This window comes from Oncorhynchus kisutch, linkage group LG20 (genome assembly GCF_002021735.2).
Source record: "Oncorhynchus kisutch isolate 150728-3 linkage group LG20, Okis_V2, whole genome shotgun sequence".
Classification (NCBI taxonomy): Eukaryota; Metazoa; Chordata; class Actinopteri; order Salmoniformes; family Salmonidae; genus Oncorhynchus; species Oncorhynchus kisutch.
In genome coordinates, this window is record NC_034193.2 from 38,785,266 (window position 1) to 38,802,400 (window position 17,135).

General features: G+C 43.2%; 1 protein-coding gene across 6 annotated transcripts in view; it reads right to left on the bottom strand.

Moving 5' to 3' along the window:
* The window catches only part of LOC109865862 (CSC1-like protein 2), a 96,471-nt gene extending 79,893 nt beyond the window's left edge, over positions 1–16,578 (bottom strand). For 3 of the 6 annotated variants that reach the window (XM_020454341.2, XM_031799662.1, XM_031799660.1), the window contains exons 1-2: positions 16,268–16,567; positions 2,600–2,843 (exon numbers count right to left, since the gene is read on the bottom strand). In XM_020454341.2, coding sequence (XP_020309930.1) covers positions 2,600–2,773 — 174 coding nt within the window. In that variant the 5' untranslated portion in view covers positions 2,774–2,843; positions 16,268–16,567. Of the gene's footprint in view, positions 1–2,599; positions 2,844–7,298; positions 7,359–16,267 lie in introns of all 6 variants that reach the window. The other 3 variants (XM_031799661.1, XM_031799663.1, XM_020454340.2) reach the window with 2 other exon arrangements.
* Between the last annotated feature and the right edge of the window lie 557 nt (positions 16,579–17,135).

Below are 17,135 nucleotides of genomic sequence, written 5' to 3' on the forward strand. Positions count from 1 at the left end.
TTGCAAAATGGTTTTCTAATGATCAATTAGCCTTTTAAAATCATATACTTGGATAAGCTAACACAACATGCCATTGGAACACAGGAGTGATGGTTTCTGATAATAGGCCTCTTTATGCATATGTAGATATTCAATTTTTTTTAAATGAAATCAGCTGTTTCCAGCTACAGTTATTTACAACATTAATGTCTACACTGTACTTCTGATCAATTTGATGTGATTTTAAAGGACCAAAAAAAATGTCCTTGTTTAAAAAAAAAAAAAAAGCACATTTCTACTTTTGAACTGTACTTTAGATTTTTGGTTTTCCTCAGCAGATACCCATATCTTTCAAATTCTGTGCACGTTACTAAGTTGTTTTGACAAATATATAGAATATTTAACAAAATCTCCCTGTGTTTTAATGCGCAGGATGTTGAAAGACAATCGCAACAAATATGACCGTACCCTTGTTGCCTGGCTACATAAAGTGCAAAGTACACTAATCAGGGTTGGGGTCATTCCATTCAATTCGATTCAGTCAGTGGCATGAGATACTTAAAAAAATTATTGAATTGGAATGTAAAATAAAATGTATGTTATATTTTTTAAGTTAAAGTTATATTTGCTTTTTGAATTGACTGGAAGTTAACACTGCTTGAGACACCTTGACATTTGAGACAGAAAAAGAAAAGTTGACATTGCTGGAGACAAGGTCTCCAAAACGGCAAGGTGTCTCAAGCAGTGTTAACTTCCAGTCAATTAAAACATTAATAAATACAGTATAATGACAAAGCAAGAAAGTTTTTTTTAGAAATGTTTGCTAACCTAAAATAATAACTGAAACATTACATTTACATAATTATTCAGACACTTTACTCAGTACTTTGTTGAAGAACATTTGGCAGTGATTAGTCTTCTTGGGTAGGAAGCTGCAAGCTTGGCACACCTGTATTTAGGGAGTTCTCCCATTCTTCTCTGAAGATCCTCTCAAGTTCTGTCAGGTTGGATTGGGAGCGCTGCTGCACAGCCATTTGCAGGTCTCCCCAGAGATGTTCGATCAGGTTCAAGCTGGGACATTGAGACTTGTCCCAAAGCCACTCCTGCATTGTCTGTGTTTAGGGACATTGTCCTGTTGAAAGGAGAACCTTTACCCCAGTCTGAGGTCCTGAGCGCTCTAGAGCAGGTTTTCATCAAGGATCTTTCTGTATTTTGCTCCGTTCAGCTTTTCCTCGATCACGACTAGTCTTCCAGTCCCTGCCACTGAAAAACATCACCACAGCCTGATGCTGCCACCACCATGCTTCACTGTAGGGATGGTGCCAGGTTTCCTCTAGGAGGGAAGCTTGGCATTCAGGCCAAAGAGTTCAATCTTGCTTTCATCAGACCAGAGAATCTTGTTTCTCATGATCCGAGAGTCTTCAGGTGCCTTTTGTCAAACTCAAAGCATGCTATCATGTGCCTTTTCCTGAGCAGTGGCTTCCGTCTGGCCACTCTACCATAAAGGCCTGATTGGTGGAGTGTTGCAGAGATGGTTGTCCTTCTGGAAGATTCTCCCATCTCCACAGAGGAACTTCAGAGCTCTGTCAGAGTGACCATCGGGTTCTTGGTCACCTCCCTGACCAAGGCCCTTCTCCTACGAATGCTCAGTTTGACTGGGTAACCAGCTCTAGGAAGAGTCTTGGTGGTTCCAAACTTCTTCCATTTAAGAATGATGGAGGCCACTGTGTTCTTGGGAAACTTCAATATTGCACTCTTTTTTTGGTATCGTTCCCCAGATCTGTGCCTTGACACAATCCTGTCTCGGAGCTCTAAGGACAATTCTTTCGACCTCATGGCTTGGTTTTTGCTCTGACATGCACTGTCAACTGTGGGGATCTTATATATATATATATATATATATATATATATATATATATATATATATATATATATATATATATATATATATATATATATATATATATATATATACACACACACACACACACAGGTGTGTGCCTTTCCAAATCATGCCCAATCAATTTTATTTACCATAGATGGACTCCAAGTTGTAGAAACATCTCAAGGATGATCAATGGAAACAGGATGCACCGGAGCTCAATATGTCAATTTGAGTCTCATAGCAAAGGGTCTGAATACTTCTGTAAATAATATATCGATTTTAGATATATATTAATTTGCAAAGAATTCTAAAAACCTGTTTTCTCTTTGTCATTATGAGGTATTGTGTGTAGATTGCTGAATAATTTTTAAAAATCCATTTTAGATTAAGGCCGTAATGTAACAAAATGTGGAAAAGTCAAGGGGTCTGAAAATACTTTCAGAAGGCACTGTAAACACACACAGATATGTACACATACATATACTGTATACCTATGTGATTGTTGTAGGTTAGCATAAAGTCACTAGGACACCTTTTCTCAAATATGGACCCTCAGGTTAGAAGTATTGCTGTACACAGACCTGGGATCCCAGGTAAGTAGAATCTCTGGCCAATGAATCAGTGACATAAGTCAATAAATTAACTACGGGGGAGAGCAAAAGGATCCTGCAGCACTGGAATGGGGCTAGGAATCTATTTGAAATTCAGGCAAGACTGATCTCTAGACAGACTCACCAGGAAGCACATAAAGTCCAGCGCAAGGACTGTGGGGACGCCTCCAAAGGGTAGGCCCTGAAGCACGGTGCTGCGGATTCGGGCTGAGTAACAGTAGTCCTTGGATTCATTGTTGGGAGAGCAGTTCTCCTGGCCTGCAATGCAGGCCCGGACACCCCCCGGCCATATCCCCATGGTCACGATCAGGTGAAGACCCACAGGATCAGCAGTCTGAGCAAGCTCACAGCCGCATCTTCCGGGGAACCTATCGTGGAAGGAAGGAGGGAAAAGGAGGGTGAAACCACCTATTTCAGATACCTAGATAAACCACACAGAAATCTGAAAATATCTGAAACCTCAGATCTTTGTAAATTACTGTTTCTAAAACTATAACATGTTGTGAACACAATTCCATAAATAGAGCAAGTGCTGTGCCACTAAAGACCATTTCACAAAACAGAATAAGCTTGTTAAAGGCACTTCACAGTAACAGAATTGTCACTTTACAAGTATGCCAAACAAAAACCATTGATTGCAAAGTTAAACCATACAACTCCATGTGGCCATTATGGTATTGATATGACATACTATATTCTAGTGCCAAAATGTACTACAAAGAGTAAATAGGATAATTTTGGTCATAAAGTAAGTCTTGTCCAAAAGGTTTTGAGAGTTCATCACAACTTACATGAGGGTTGGTTTAGATTACAGTTTAGACAACAACATGCATGCCCCCTTTTTGCCCATTAACATGTGGTGGCAAAGCCTAGGGAGAATTGCCACTACTCTTGCTCAACTGACAATGTAACCTGTCTCATCACAATTAAAGTCACTCCAAAAAAAGTTATGAGGTAGGGTGGTGTTTCACATCAAATTTCTCTGCAATTGACCCGTGTTATATTTAGCTCCACTCACCCCTATGCACTCATGGGGCGGCAGGGTAGCCTAGTGGTTAGAGTGTTGGACTAGTAACCGAAAGGTTGCAAGTTCAAATCCCCGAGCTGACACGGTACAAATCTGTCGTTCTGCCCCCGAACAGGCAGTTAACCCACTGTTCCTAGGCCGTCATTGAAAATAAGAACTGACTTGCCTAGTTAAATAAAGGTAAAATACATTTCAGAGCGGTAAAATGCTTAACCATACCACTACTAAAAACTCAAAAGTTAAAAAAATGTGCAGTTTGTGCATAGTCAGGAGTTGAGAAATAAGTCAAAATGGAATGGACAGCTTTTAACAAAGCCCATTAAAACTGCTGTTTTCCCACTATTGCGCTCATAATTGAATGCGCCACGAGAGAAATATTTCCCTTGCATTGAACACAAAACAACAAGCCGACTAGGTAAATGGATAAACTATTCTACTATGGGGTGGTCTGGCTTTTATTAATTACTTGTTTGACCATCTTCAAAAACACACCGCAGATATTTTTCCCGACTTTGCGGCAATGATTTTGCCTTGGCACGTAGCCGCAAATTAGTCTAAAGGCCAGTTTTATTGCTTCATTAGAACAACCATTTTCAGCTGTGCTAACATAATTGCAACAGGGTTTTCTAGTGTACATACATGGGGCGGCAGGGTAGCCTATTGGTTAGAGCGTTGGACTAGTAACCGAAAGGTTGCAAGTTCAAATCCCCGAGCTGACAAGGTACAAATCTGTCGTTCTGCCCCTGAACAGGCAGTTAACACACTGTTCCTAGGCCGTCATTGAAAATAAGAATTTGCTCTTAACTGACTTGCCTAGTTAAATAAAAGGTCAAATAAGTACTTAAACTCCGAAAAAAAAGAAAAACGGCCTCACTGTCAACTGCGTTTATTTTCAGCAAACTTAACGTGTAAATATTTGTATGAACATAAGATTCAACAACAAACTGAACAAGTTCCACAGACATGTGACTAACCGAAATGGAATAGTGTGTCCCTGAACAAAGGGACACAGTCAGTATCTGGTGTGGCCACCAGATGCATTAAGTACTGCAGTGCATCTCCTCCTCTTGGACTGCACCAGATTTGCCAATTCTTGCTGTGAGATGTTACCTCACTCTTCCACCAAGGCACCTGCAAGTTCCCAGACATTTCTGGGGTGTGGGGGGGGGGGGGGGGGGGGGGGGGGGGAATGGCCCTAGCCCTCACCCTCCAATCCAACAGGTCCCAGACATGCTCAATGCGATTGAGATCCGGGTTCGTCCCTGGACATGGCAGAACACTGACATTCCTGTCTTGCAGGAAATTACGAACAGAATGAGCAGTATGGCTGGTGGCATTGTCATCCTGGAGGGTCATGTCAGGATGAGCCTGCAGGAAGGGTACCACATGAGGGAGGAGGATGTCTTCCCTGTAACGCACAGCGTTGAGATTGCCTGCAATGACAACAAGCTCAGTCCGATGATGCTGTGACACACAGCCCTAGAACCTGATGGACCCTCCACCTCCAAATCAATCCCTCTCCAGAGTACATGCCTCTGTGAAACGCTCATTCCTTTGACGATAAACAAGAATCAGACCATCACGCCTGGTGAGACAAAACCATGACTCATCAGTGAAGAGCTCTTGTCTGGTCTTTAGACGGTGGGTTTGTGTCCATAGGTGACGTTGTTGCCAGTGATGGAGCGACTGTGCATTCCTGGTGTAACTTGGGCAGTTGTTGTTGCCATCCTGTACCTGTCCCGCAGGTGTGATGTTTGAATGTACTGATCCTGTGCAGGTGTTGTTACACGTGGTCTGCCACCGCGAGGACGATCAGCTGACCGTCCTGTCTCCCTGTAGCGCAGTCTTAGGCGTCTTACAGTACAGACATTGCAATTTATTGCCCTGGCCACATCTGCAGTCCTCATGCCTCCTTGCAGCATGCCTAAGGCACGTTCGCACAGATGAGCAGGGACCCTGGGCATCTTTCTTTTGGTGTTTTTCAGAGTCAGTAGAAAGGCCTCTTTAGTGTCCTAAATTTTCATAACTGTCTTAACGACTGTTCCACATGTGCATGTTCATGAATTGTTTATGGTTCATTGAACAAGCATGGAAAACCGTGTTTAAACCCTTTATAATGAAGATCTGTGAAGTTCATTTGGATTTTTACAAATAATCTTTGAAGGACAGGGTCCTGAAAAAGGGATGTTTCTTTTTTTGCTCAGTTTACATACTGTATGCTACAGTAGAAACAACACGATATACAGAAAATAAGGCATTTACTTTGATAGGAACGCACATGTCCAAAGTTATTATTGTAAGGAAAACAACAATGCGAACGCCAGCCAAAAAAAGTGCCAGTTTGTGTAAGACTGCGCGCAAATGTCTGCATACTTCATGTGCGGAAAAAAAAAATGGGGAAGAACTCTCCTCGAAGAGGGAAGATTGAGGCTTTACTGAGTTCGACAAACATACATTGTCTGCAACACTGAAATGGGCTACTTCTATGTGAATTAATGAGGCGGTGGAACACACCTCAATTCAAACAGTTAGAAAATATTTTGAAATGGAAAGGTTGAAACATTGCTAATTATGTGTAGGCTGACAGCATGTGTGAACTGTCCTATTGTGTAACAATCACATTTTGGAACAGTGAGTGCATTCTGACATCACGTGTATAAAACTTAAGCTGTGGCGACCATTAGAGATATTTGGAACTCACATGTGAAAAAGTTAAGACCTAGACACCCAGGTGAGGGGAATTCCTAACCAATCAGTGACCAATCAAGTACAAGGGAGGAGCAAAAACCTGCAGACACTTTGCCCACCCTCCATGGAATGAGTTTGACACGTACACGTAAGTTGGTGGTTGAAGATATCCCTCTAGTGGTGTGGGGGCTGTGCTTTGGCAAAGTGGGTGGGGTTATATCCTTCCTGTTTGGCCCTGTCCGGGGGTGTCCTCGGATGGGGCCACAGTGTCTCCTGACCCCTCCTGTCTCAGCCTCCAGTATTTATGCTGCAGTAGTTTATGTGTCGGGGGGCTGGGGTCAGTTTGTTATATCTGGAGTACTTCTCCTGTCCTATTCGGTGTCCTGTGTGAATCTAAGTGTGCGTTCTCTAATTCTCTCCTTCTCTCTTTCTTTCTCTCTCTCGGAGGACCTGAGCCCTAGGACCATGCCCCAGGACTACCTGACATGATGACTCCTTGCTGTCCCCAGTCCACCTGGCCATGCTGCTGTTCCAGTTTCAACTGACCTGAGCCCTAGGACCATGCCCCAGGACTACCTGACATGATGACTCCTTGCTGTCCCCAGTCTACCTGGCCATGCTGCTGCTCCAGTTTCAACTTCCACCTGACTGTGCTGCTGCTCTAGTTTCAACTGTTCTGCCTTATTATTATTCGACCATGCTGGTCATTTATGAACATTGAACATCTTGACCATGTTCTGTTATAATCTCCACCCGGCACAGCCAGAAGAGGACTGGCCACCCCACATAGCCTGGTTCCTCTCTAGGTTTCTTCCTAGGTATTGGCCTTTCTAGGGAGTTTTTCCTAGCCACCGTGCTTCTCCACCTGCATTGCTTGCTGTTTGGGGTTTTAGGCTGGGTTTCTGTACAGCACTTTGAGATATCAGCTGATGTACGAAGGGCTATATAAATAAATTTGATTTGATTTGATTTGATTTACTCTAACCATTGTCCCGGTTTCCAAGAACTCAAAGGTAACCTCACAGCTGTAATTATGAAGTATTTTGAAAGACTGGTCATGACACACATCAACATCACAGACACACTGGACCCATTTCAATTCACATACCGTCCAAACAGATCCACAGATGACTCAATCTCAACTGCACTTCACAATGCCCTCTTCCACCTGGACAAGAAGGGAAATATTTGTGAGAATGCTGTTCATAGGACTACAGCTCAGCGTTCAACACCATAGTCCCCTCCAAGCTCATCACCAAGCTGGGGACCTTGGGACTGAACACCTCCCTCTGTAACGAGATCCTGGACTTCCTGACGGGACAGACCCAGGTGGTGAAGGTAGGCAACAACAACCTCCGCCTCACGGATCCTCAATACGGAGGCCCATCAAAGGTGTGTGCTTAATCCCCTCCTGTACTCCCTGTTTACTCACGACTGTGGTTTGACTAATCTCGCCTGGGCAGGCGTGTTTTGCATTGGCTAAAAGTTGATTGCATTCAATTTGGAAACGGGCTGCCTCCCGGGCATGAGCCAGGTGCCCCGCTCTGTCCGATGGCCGCTCAAGACAAAAGTGACATAATTAAGCACCTGTAGGAATTCCTAGGGATGTGTGTTTTTCCATGCAAACGTGAATTGTATCGATAAAAAAACGGTGTTTCTGGATGATGTACCATGCTGCGTCTTTGACAACATGGACGAGCAGATTACTGTTCGATTTGCGCCCCTCCCTCCACACTTTCCCCTGATGACGTGAGGGGCCAAAGAGTTCTAAAAACAGAAGTTCTGTAACTAAAACAAGTTTTATTAGACAAATGCAGGTAGGTCCCTCCCAGTTTCATTCAGTTTGCTTCCCATGTAGCCCTTTCCACTCACAGGCTGTCATCCAATATACTCAAAAGGAGTCAGTGTTCTGAAAGATGAGACATTGTTATAATCCTCAAAATCCGCTTTGATGTCATATACAAGCAAACCACACACCCATGAGTCCAAATGTGCACTTCACCATTTCCATATTTGAACATGTAAAATTACAATCCCTTTGTCTGACGTGTCTTTGAAAGCCTAACACTAAGATAGTATTTTATAATTCAGCTAGCTGTGCTGGCAATAGAATAAGCTTTTGTGAAGCCCACCTGACCCAGATTGTGATTCATAATGGAATGTTTTTGGATTACATGGATTGCTTCAGTTCCTCAATGGCAAAGCTAGGAGAGCCACCTGGAGACACCAGTTAGACCTCTCACTCAAACCCTTGTAATCATTTTTTCTTATCTTGCAACTACTCAAATTTCTATGGATGTTCTTATGTTTCTGAATGTATTTTCAGATTTAGTTATTGAAAAGTACAGTAAACAAAAAATGCACATAAAATCAACAGTGTAATGTTTGGATTCCTGTGTCAGGTGAACGGTTGTGCCCTCACCTTTGGTCTCATAATTTCCCCATAATCTCCAGTGTCCTTTCAATTGCTACCAAGGTCATGCATTCGGAAAGTATTCAGACCTCTTGACTTCTTCAGCCTTATTCTAAAATGTGAGCTCTAGAGTTCTTCTGTGGAGATGGGAAAACCTTCCAGAAGGACAACTATCTCTGCAGCACTCCACCAGACGGAAGCCACTCCTCAGTAAAAGGCACATGACAGCCCGCTTGGAGTTTGCCAAAAGGCACCTAAAGACTCCCAGACCATGAGAAACAAGATTCTCTGGTCAGATGAAACCAAGATTGAACTCTTTGGCCTGAATTCCAAGCGTCACATCTGGAAGACTCCTGGCATCATCACTATGGTGAAGCATGGTGGTGGCAGCATCATGCTGTGCATATGTTTTTCAGCAGCAGGGACTGGGAGACTATTCAGGACTGAGGGAAAGATGAACGGAGCAAAGTAGAGAGAGATCCTTGATAAAAACCTGCTCCAGAGCACTCAGGACCTCAGCCTGGGGCCGAGGTTCACCTTCCAACAGGGCAACGAACCTAAGCACACAGCCAAGACAACACAGGAGTGGCTTCGGGACAAGTCTCTGGCCCAGCCAGAGGCCGGACTTGAACATCTCTGGAGAGACCTGATAATAGCTGTGCAGCAACACTCCCCATCCAACCTGAAGGAGTTTGAGAGGATCTGCAGAGAAGAAATGGGAGAAACTCCCCAATTACAGGTGTACCAAGCTTGTAGTCATACCCAAGAAGACTCAAGGCTGTAATCGCTACCAAAGGTGCTTCAACAAAGTACTGAGAAAAGGTTCTGAAAACTGATGCAAGTGACATTTCAGTTGACATTTTTTAGTAAAGATTTATAAAAACCTGTTTTTTGCTTTGTCATTATGGGGTATTATGAGGGGGGGGGGGGGGGGGGGGAAACAATAACACATTTTAGAATAAGGCTGAAAAAGTCTAGGGGTCTGAATACTTTACGAATGCACACACACATACTGTTCAAAAGATGTTCTACTGTTCAAAAAATGTCCTTGTGTTTGAAAGAAAAGCACATTTTGTCCATTAAAACATTAAAATTGATTATAAACACAGTGTAGACATTGTTAATGTTGTAAATGACTACTGTAGCTGGAAACGGCTGACTATTAATGGAATATCTACAGAGGCCCATTATCAACAATCATCACTTCTGTGTTCCAATGGCACGTTGTGTTAGCTAATCCAACTTTATGATTTTAAAAGGCTAATTGATCATTAGAAAACCCTTTTGCAATTATGTTAGCACAGCTGTAAACTGTTGTTCTAATTTAAGAAGCAATAAAACTTGTCTTCTATAAACAAGTTGAGTATCTGAAGCATCAGCATTTGTGGGTTCATTTACAGGCTCAAAATGGCCTGAAACAAAGACCATTCTTCTGAAGCTCACCAGTCTTTTCTTGTTCTGAGAAATGAAGGCTATTCCATGCGAGAAATTGACAAGAAACTGATAATCGCATACAATGCTGTGTACTACTCCCTTCACAGAACAGCGCAAACTGGCTCTAACCAGAATAGAAAGAGTGGGAGGCCCCGGAGCACAACTGAGCAAGAGGACAGGTACATTAGAGCGTCTATTTTCAGAAACAGATGCCTCACAAGTCCTCAACTGGCAGCTTCATTAAATAGTTTTAAATTAAATAGCAAAACACCAGTCTCAACGTCAACAGTGAAGAGGCAACTCCAGGATGCTGGCCTTCTAGGCAGAGTTGCAAAGAAAAATCCATATCTCAGACTGGCCAATAAAAAGAAAAGATTAAGATGGGCAAAAGAACAGACACTGGACAGAGGAACATTGCCTAGAAGGCCAGCATCCCGGAGTCTCCTCTTCACTGTTGTCGTTGAGACTGGTGTTTTGCGGGTACTACTTAATGAAGCTGACAGTTGAGAACTTGTGAGGCGTAAACAGTGGGGCAAAAAAGTATTTAGTCAGACACCAATTGCGCAAGTTCTCCCACTTAAAAAGAGGCCTGTAATTTTCATCATAGGTACACTTCAACTATGACAGACAAAATGAGAAACAGAAAATCCAGAAAATCACATTATAGGATTTTTATTGAATTTATTAGCAAATTATGGTGGAAAATAAGTATTTGGTCACCTACCAACAAGCAAGATTTCTGGCTCTCACAGACCAGTAACAACTTCTTTAAGAAGTTCTGTCCTCCACTCGTTACCTGTATTAATGGCACATGTTTGAACTTGCTATCAGTATAAAATACACCTGTTCAAAACCTCAAACAGTCACACTCCAAACTCCACTATGGCCAAGACCAAAGAGCTGTCAAAAGGACACCAGAAACAAAATTGTAAACCTGCACCAGGCTGGGAAGACTGAATCTGCAATAGGTAAGCAGCTTGGTTTGAAGAAATCAACTGTGGGAGCAATTATTAGGAAATGGAAGACATACAAGACCACTGATAATCTCCCTCGATCTGGGGCTCCACGCAAGATCTCACACCGTGGGGTCAAAATGATCACAAGAACAGTGAGCAAAGTAACAAAGCCTACCATCAGTAACACACTACGCCGCCAGGGACTCAAATCCTGCAGTGCCAGACGTGTCCCCCTGCTTAAGCCAGCACATGTCCAGGCCCGTCTGAAGTTTGCTAGAGAGCATTTGGATGATCCAGAAGAAGATTGGGAGAATGTCATATGGCCAGATGAAACCAAAATATAACTTTTTGGTAAAAACTCAACTCGTCGTGTTTGGATGCAACTCAGCATTCTTTGTCCACCAAAGAACACAATACCTACTGTGAAGCATGGAGGTGGAAACATTATGCTTTGGGGCTGTTTTTCTGCAAAGGGACCAGGACGACTGATCCATGTAAAGCAAAGAATGAATGGGGCCATGTATCGTGAGATTTTGAGTGAAAACCTCCTTCAATCATTGCATTGAAGATAAACCGTGGCTGGGTCTTTCAGCATGACAATGATCCCAAACACACCCTGCCCGGGCAACGAAGGAGTGGCTTAGTAAGAAGCATTTTAAGGTCCTGGAGTGGCCTAGCCAGTCTCCAGATCTCAACCCCATAGAAACTCTTTGGAGGGAGTTGAAAGTCCGTGTTGCCCAGCAACAGCCCCAAAACATCACTGCTCTAGAGGAGATCTGCATGGAGGAATGGGCCAAAATACCAGCAACAGTGTGTGAAAACCTTGTGAAGACTTACAGAAAACGTTTGACCTCTGTCATTGCCAACAAAGGGTATATAACAAAGTATTGAGAAACTTTTGTTTATACTTATTTTCCACCATAATTTGCAAATTAATTAATAAAAAATCCTACAATGTGATTTTCTGGATTTTTTTATATAATTTTGTCTGTCATAGTTGAAGTGTACCTATGATGAAAAATTACAGGCCTCATCTTTTTAAGTGGGAGAACTTGCACAATTGGTGGCTGACTAAATACTTTTTTGCCCCACTGTATGCACCGATAAAGAAAATGAGAATTACAATCAGGTTCAGCCCCTGGTTCGACTGTGATCTGGCAGAGTTACTCCAACTCAAGAAATGCATTTAGTGAAAGGCTTGGCACACGCGTACTCAGGCTGACTGGCTCACGCTCAGGTAAATGAGAAATAAGTGCACTCAGGAAGGCCAAAGTTACTTACTTTAAGGGGCAGTTCTGGAAAACTTTTTTTTTTTTCACCTTTATTTAACCAGGTAAGTTAGTTGAGAAACAAGTTCTCATTTACAACTGCGACCTGGCCAAGATAAAGCAAAGCAGTGTGACAAACAACACAGAATTACATGGAATAAACAAGCATACAGTCAATAACACAATAGAAAAAAGGAGAGTCTATATAGTGTGTGTAAATGGCATGAGGAGGTATGGCAATAAATAGGCCATAGTAGCAAAGTAATTACACTTTAGCAGATTAACACAGGAGTGATAGATGAGCCGATGATGAGCAGATGGTGTGCAAGTAGTGATATTGGTGTGCAAAAGAGCAGAAAAGTCAATAAAACAATATGGGGATGAGGTAGGTGAAAAGGGTGGGCTATTTACCGATGGACTATGCACAGCTGCAGCGATCGGTTAGCTGCTCAGATAGCTGATGTTTAAAGTTAATGAGGGAAATATTAGTCTCCAGCTTCATAGATTTTTGCAATTCGTTCCAGTCACTGGCAGCAGAGAACTGGAAGGCGGCCAAAGAGGTGTTGGCTATGGGGATGACCAGTGAGATATACCTGCTGGAGCGCATGCTAAGGGTGGTTGTTGTTATCGTGACCAATGAGCTGAGATAAGGTGGAGCTTTACCTAGTATAGACTTGTAGATGACCTGGAGCCAGTGTGTCTGGCGACGAATATGTAGCGAGGGCCAGCCGACTAGAGCATACAGGTCGCAGTGGTGGGTGGTATAAGGGGGTTTGGTAACAAAACAGATGGCACTGTGATGAACAGCATCCAATTTGCTGAGTAAAGTACTGGAAGCTATTTTGTAGATGACGTCGCCGAAGTTGAGGATCGGTAGGGTAGTCAGTTTTACTAGGGTAAGTTTGGCGGCGTGAGTGAAGGAGGCTTTGTTGCGAAATAGAAAGCCAATTGTAGATTTGATTTTGGATTGGAGATATTTGATAGGAGTCTGGAAGGAGCGTTTACAGTCTAACCAGACACCTAGGTATTTGTAGTTGGTCACACATTCTAGGTCAGAACTGTCCAGAGTAGTGATGCTAGTCAGGCGGGCGGATAGCGAGCTGTTGAAAAGCTTGCATTTGGTTTTGCCAGCGTTTAAGAGCAGTTGGAGGCCACGGAAGGAGTGTTGTATGTCATTGAAGCTCGTTTGGAGGTTAGTTAAGTGTCCAAAGAAGGGCCAGATGTATACAGAATGGTGTCGTCTGCATAGAGGTGGATCAGGGAATAATCCGCAGCAAGAGCAACATCGTTGATATATACAGAAAAAAGAGTCGGCCTGAGAATTGAACCCGGTGGTACACCCATAGACTGCCAGAGGTCCGGACAACAGGCCCTCCGATTTTACACACTGAACTCTGAGAAGTAGTTGGTGAACCAGGCGAGGCAGTCATTTGAGAAACCAAGGCTATTGAGTCTGAGGATAAGAATACGGTGATTGACAGAGTCGAAAACCTTGGCCAGGTCGATGAAGACGGCTGCACAGTAGTCTTTTATCGATGGCGGTTACGATATCGTTTATTACCTTGAGCGTGGCTGAGGTGCACCGGAAACCGGATTGCACAGCGGAGAAGGTACGGTGGGATTCGAAATGGTCAGTGATCTGTTTATTAATTTGGCTTTCAAAGACTTTAGAAAGGCAGGGCAAGATGGATATAGGTCTGTGACAGTTTGGGTCTAGAGTGGCACCCCCTTTGAAGAGGGAGATGACCATGGCAGCTTTCCAATCTTTAGGGTTCTCAGACGAAATTAAAGAGAGGTTGAACAGACTGGTAATAGGGGTTGCAACAATGTCAGCGGATAATTTTACAAAGAGAGTGTCCAGATTGTCGAGCCCAGCTGATTTGTACTGTTCCAGGTTTTGCAGCTCTTTCAGAACATCTGTGATCTGTATTTGGGTGAAGGAGAAGCTGGGGAGGCTCGGACAAGTAGTTGCGAGGAATGTGGAGCTGTTGGCCGGGGTTGGTGTAAGCCAGGAGGAAAGCATGGCCAGCCGTAGAGAAATGCTTATTGAAATGTTCGATTATCATGGATTTATCAGTGGTGACCGTGTTACCTAGCCTCAGTGCAGTGGGCAGCTGGGAGGAGGTTCTCTTATTCGCCATGGACTTTAGTGTCCCAATACTTTTTGGAGTTAGAGCTACAGGATGCAAATTTCTGTTTGAAAAAGCTAGCCTTTGTTTTCCTGACTGACTGTGTATATAGGTTCCTGACTTCCCTGAACAGTTGCATATCGCTGGGACTATTCGATGCTATTGCAGTCCGCCACAGGATGTTTTTGTGCTGGTCAAGGGCAGTCAGGTCTGGAGTGAACCATGGCCTAGATCTGTTCTTAGTTCTACATTTTTGAAAGGGGCATGCTTATTTAAGATGGTGAGGAAATTACTTTTAAAGAACGACTAGGCATCCTTGACTGACCGGATGAGGTCATTATCCTTCCAGGATACCTGGGCCAGGTCGATTAGAAAGGCCTGCTCGCAGAAGTGTTTTAGGAGCGTTTGACAGTGATGAGGGGTGGTCGTTTGACCGCGGACCCATAGCGGATGCAGAAAATGAGGCAGTGATTGCTGAGATCCTGATTGAAAACAGGATCTCAAGACCTGGAGAATAAAACCTCCTCCCAGCTGCCCATGTCCCTTAATGTGGATGATGTGGTTGTTACTGACAAGAAGCACATGGCTGAGCTCTTTAATCACCATTTCATTAAGTCAGGATTCCTATTTCGCTCAGCCATGCCTCCTTTCCTGTCCAACATTTCCTCATCTCCCACCCCTTCCAATGCGACTAGCCCCGATGCTCCTCCCTCTTTTTTTTCCCTGCCCCGCTACAAAGTTTCTCCCTGCAGGGGTCACTGAGTCCAAGCTGCTGAAGGAGCATACAAGTATTTGGGAGTATGGCTAGGAGATACACTGTCCTTTTCTCAGCACATATCAAAGCTGCAGGGTAAAGTTAAATCTAGACTTGGTTTCCTCTATTGTAATCGCTCTTCTTTCACCCCAGCTGCCAAACTAACCCTGATTCAGATGACCATCCTAACCATGTTAGATTACAGCGACGTAATTTATAGATCGGCAGGTAAGAGTGCTCTCGAGCGGCTAGATGTTCTTTACCATTCGGCCATCAGATTTGCCACCATTGCTCCTTATAGGACACATCACTACACTCTATACTTGTGTAAACTGGTCATCTCTGTATATCTGTCGCAAGACCCACTGGTTGATGCTTATTTATAAAACCCTCTAAGGCCTCACTCCCCCCTATGAGATATCTACTGCATCCCTCACCGTCCACATACAACACCAGTTCTGCCAGTCACACAAAGCACACACATCCCTGGGTCGCTTGTCTTTTCAGTTCACTGCAGCTAGCAACTTAAATGAGCTGCAAACACTCAAACTGGACAGTTCTCAATTTCTGCATTCAAAGACTCAATCATGGACACTCTTACTGACAGTTGTGGCTGCTTTGCATGATGTATTGTTGTGGCTGCTTTGTATGATGTATTGTTGTCTCTACCTTCTTGCTGTGTCTAATAATGTTTGTACCATGTTTTGTGCTGCTGCCATGTTGTTACCATGCTGTGTTGTCATGTGTTGCTGCCATGCTTTTGTTGTCTTAGGTATCTCTTTATGTAGTGTTGTCTCTTGTGATGTCTTGTCCTATATATTTTATTTTATTTATTTTTAATCCCAGCCTCTTTCCCGCAGGAGGCGTTTTAGGAGGCGTTTTGGTAGGCCGTCATTGTAAATACGAATTTGTTCTTAACTGACTTGCCTAGTTAAATAAATAAAAATCAACTAGCCTATGGGCGTGACAGGCCCAGATCAAATTAGTGCGAATACGATTCTGCATGATTGCTGTGTCAACATTTTTAAACACGTGAACCCTCACAATAGTCTATATTGTATGTAGGTCTTTAACTTCAGGCCATTTGACAAAACAAATTAAATGAAGTCGCAGCGTCTTTTACCTGGCAATCCAATTTGATGTTCCGTTTGAGTCTTGTCTTTCTCCAATGGCAATACCCAAAACGCGATAGGCTAAATATATCGTTACAACTCCACCACCAAGGTGACGAGGTCTAGAAACCAAGCAATCAGGCTCACCAGAGTAAGCTACTGAGAAGCGTCAGAAACATATTTGAAATCCATTATGGGCTTTTTGTTGCAAAAGTTTAAAAAGCGGCGAATTGCTTCACAGTCCCATTGAACGACACCGAAAATGGATGCGGACGCTCCGGGAATAATTACAGGCAATTGGAAGCCCGACATATTCCATTATGAGCCTCTCTTCCAAAAACAAACACGAGGTGGCGACAAATTAACACTTCCGTTTAGTTTTCAAAATAAAAGTCCCCTTATCCAACCACATGCAAAGTCATTTTGCAAACTGTGACTTTCAGTGTCCACAGGCATTTTGTAAAGTGTTATTTTATTTATTTCCTATTAGTTATACCTCATTGGAATCATTGGAACACATCTGTTTTATTTACTTGAAATCTTATGGACAAAAATATATATTATCTAAACTAAAAACGAGTCCAGTAAGCTCACCAAAAACAAATGTTATTTGTATGGAAGTGGCAACTGCAGATCATACTGCTTACTTAGGGAGTGCCACTTCCACCCGCTTTGGCTTCTACCCAGCTCAAACTCAGTACCTCTGCCTCGCAAGCACACATGACCGCCCTCCTAGAGCGTTCCAACCCATTGCACTGCCAAAAAAGGCCTATTTCAATATTGCAAGGGGTGACACATTCAGGCTGAGAAGTGAGTTTCACAGATCCCCATCTGCTACGTATGCACAGATAGATCAGTATATCAGTAACCATAACCAAA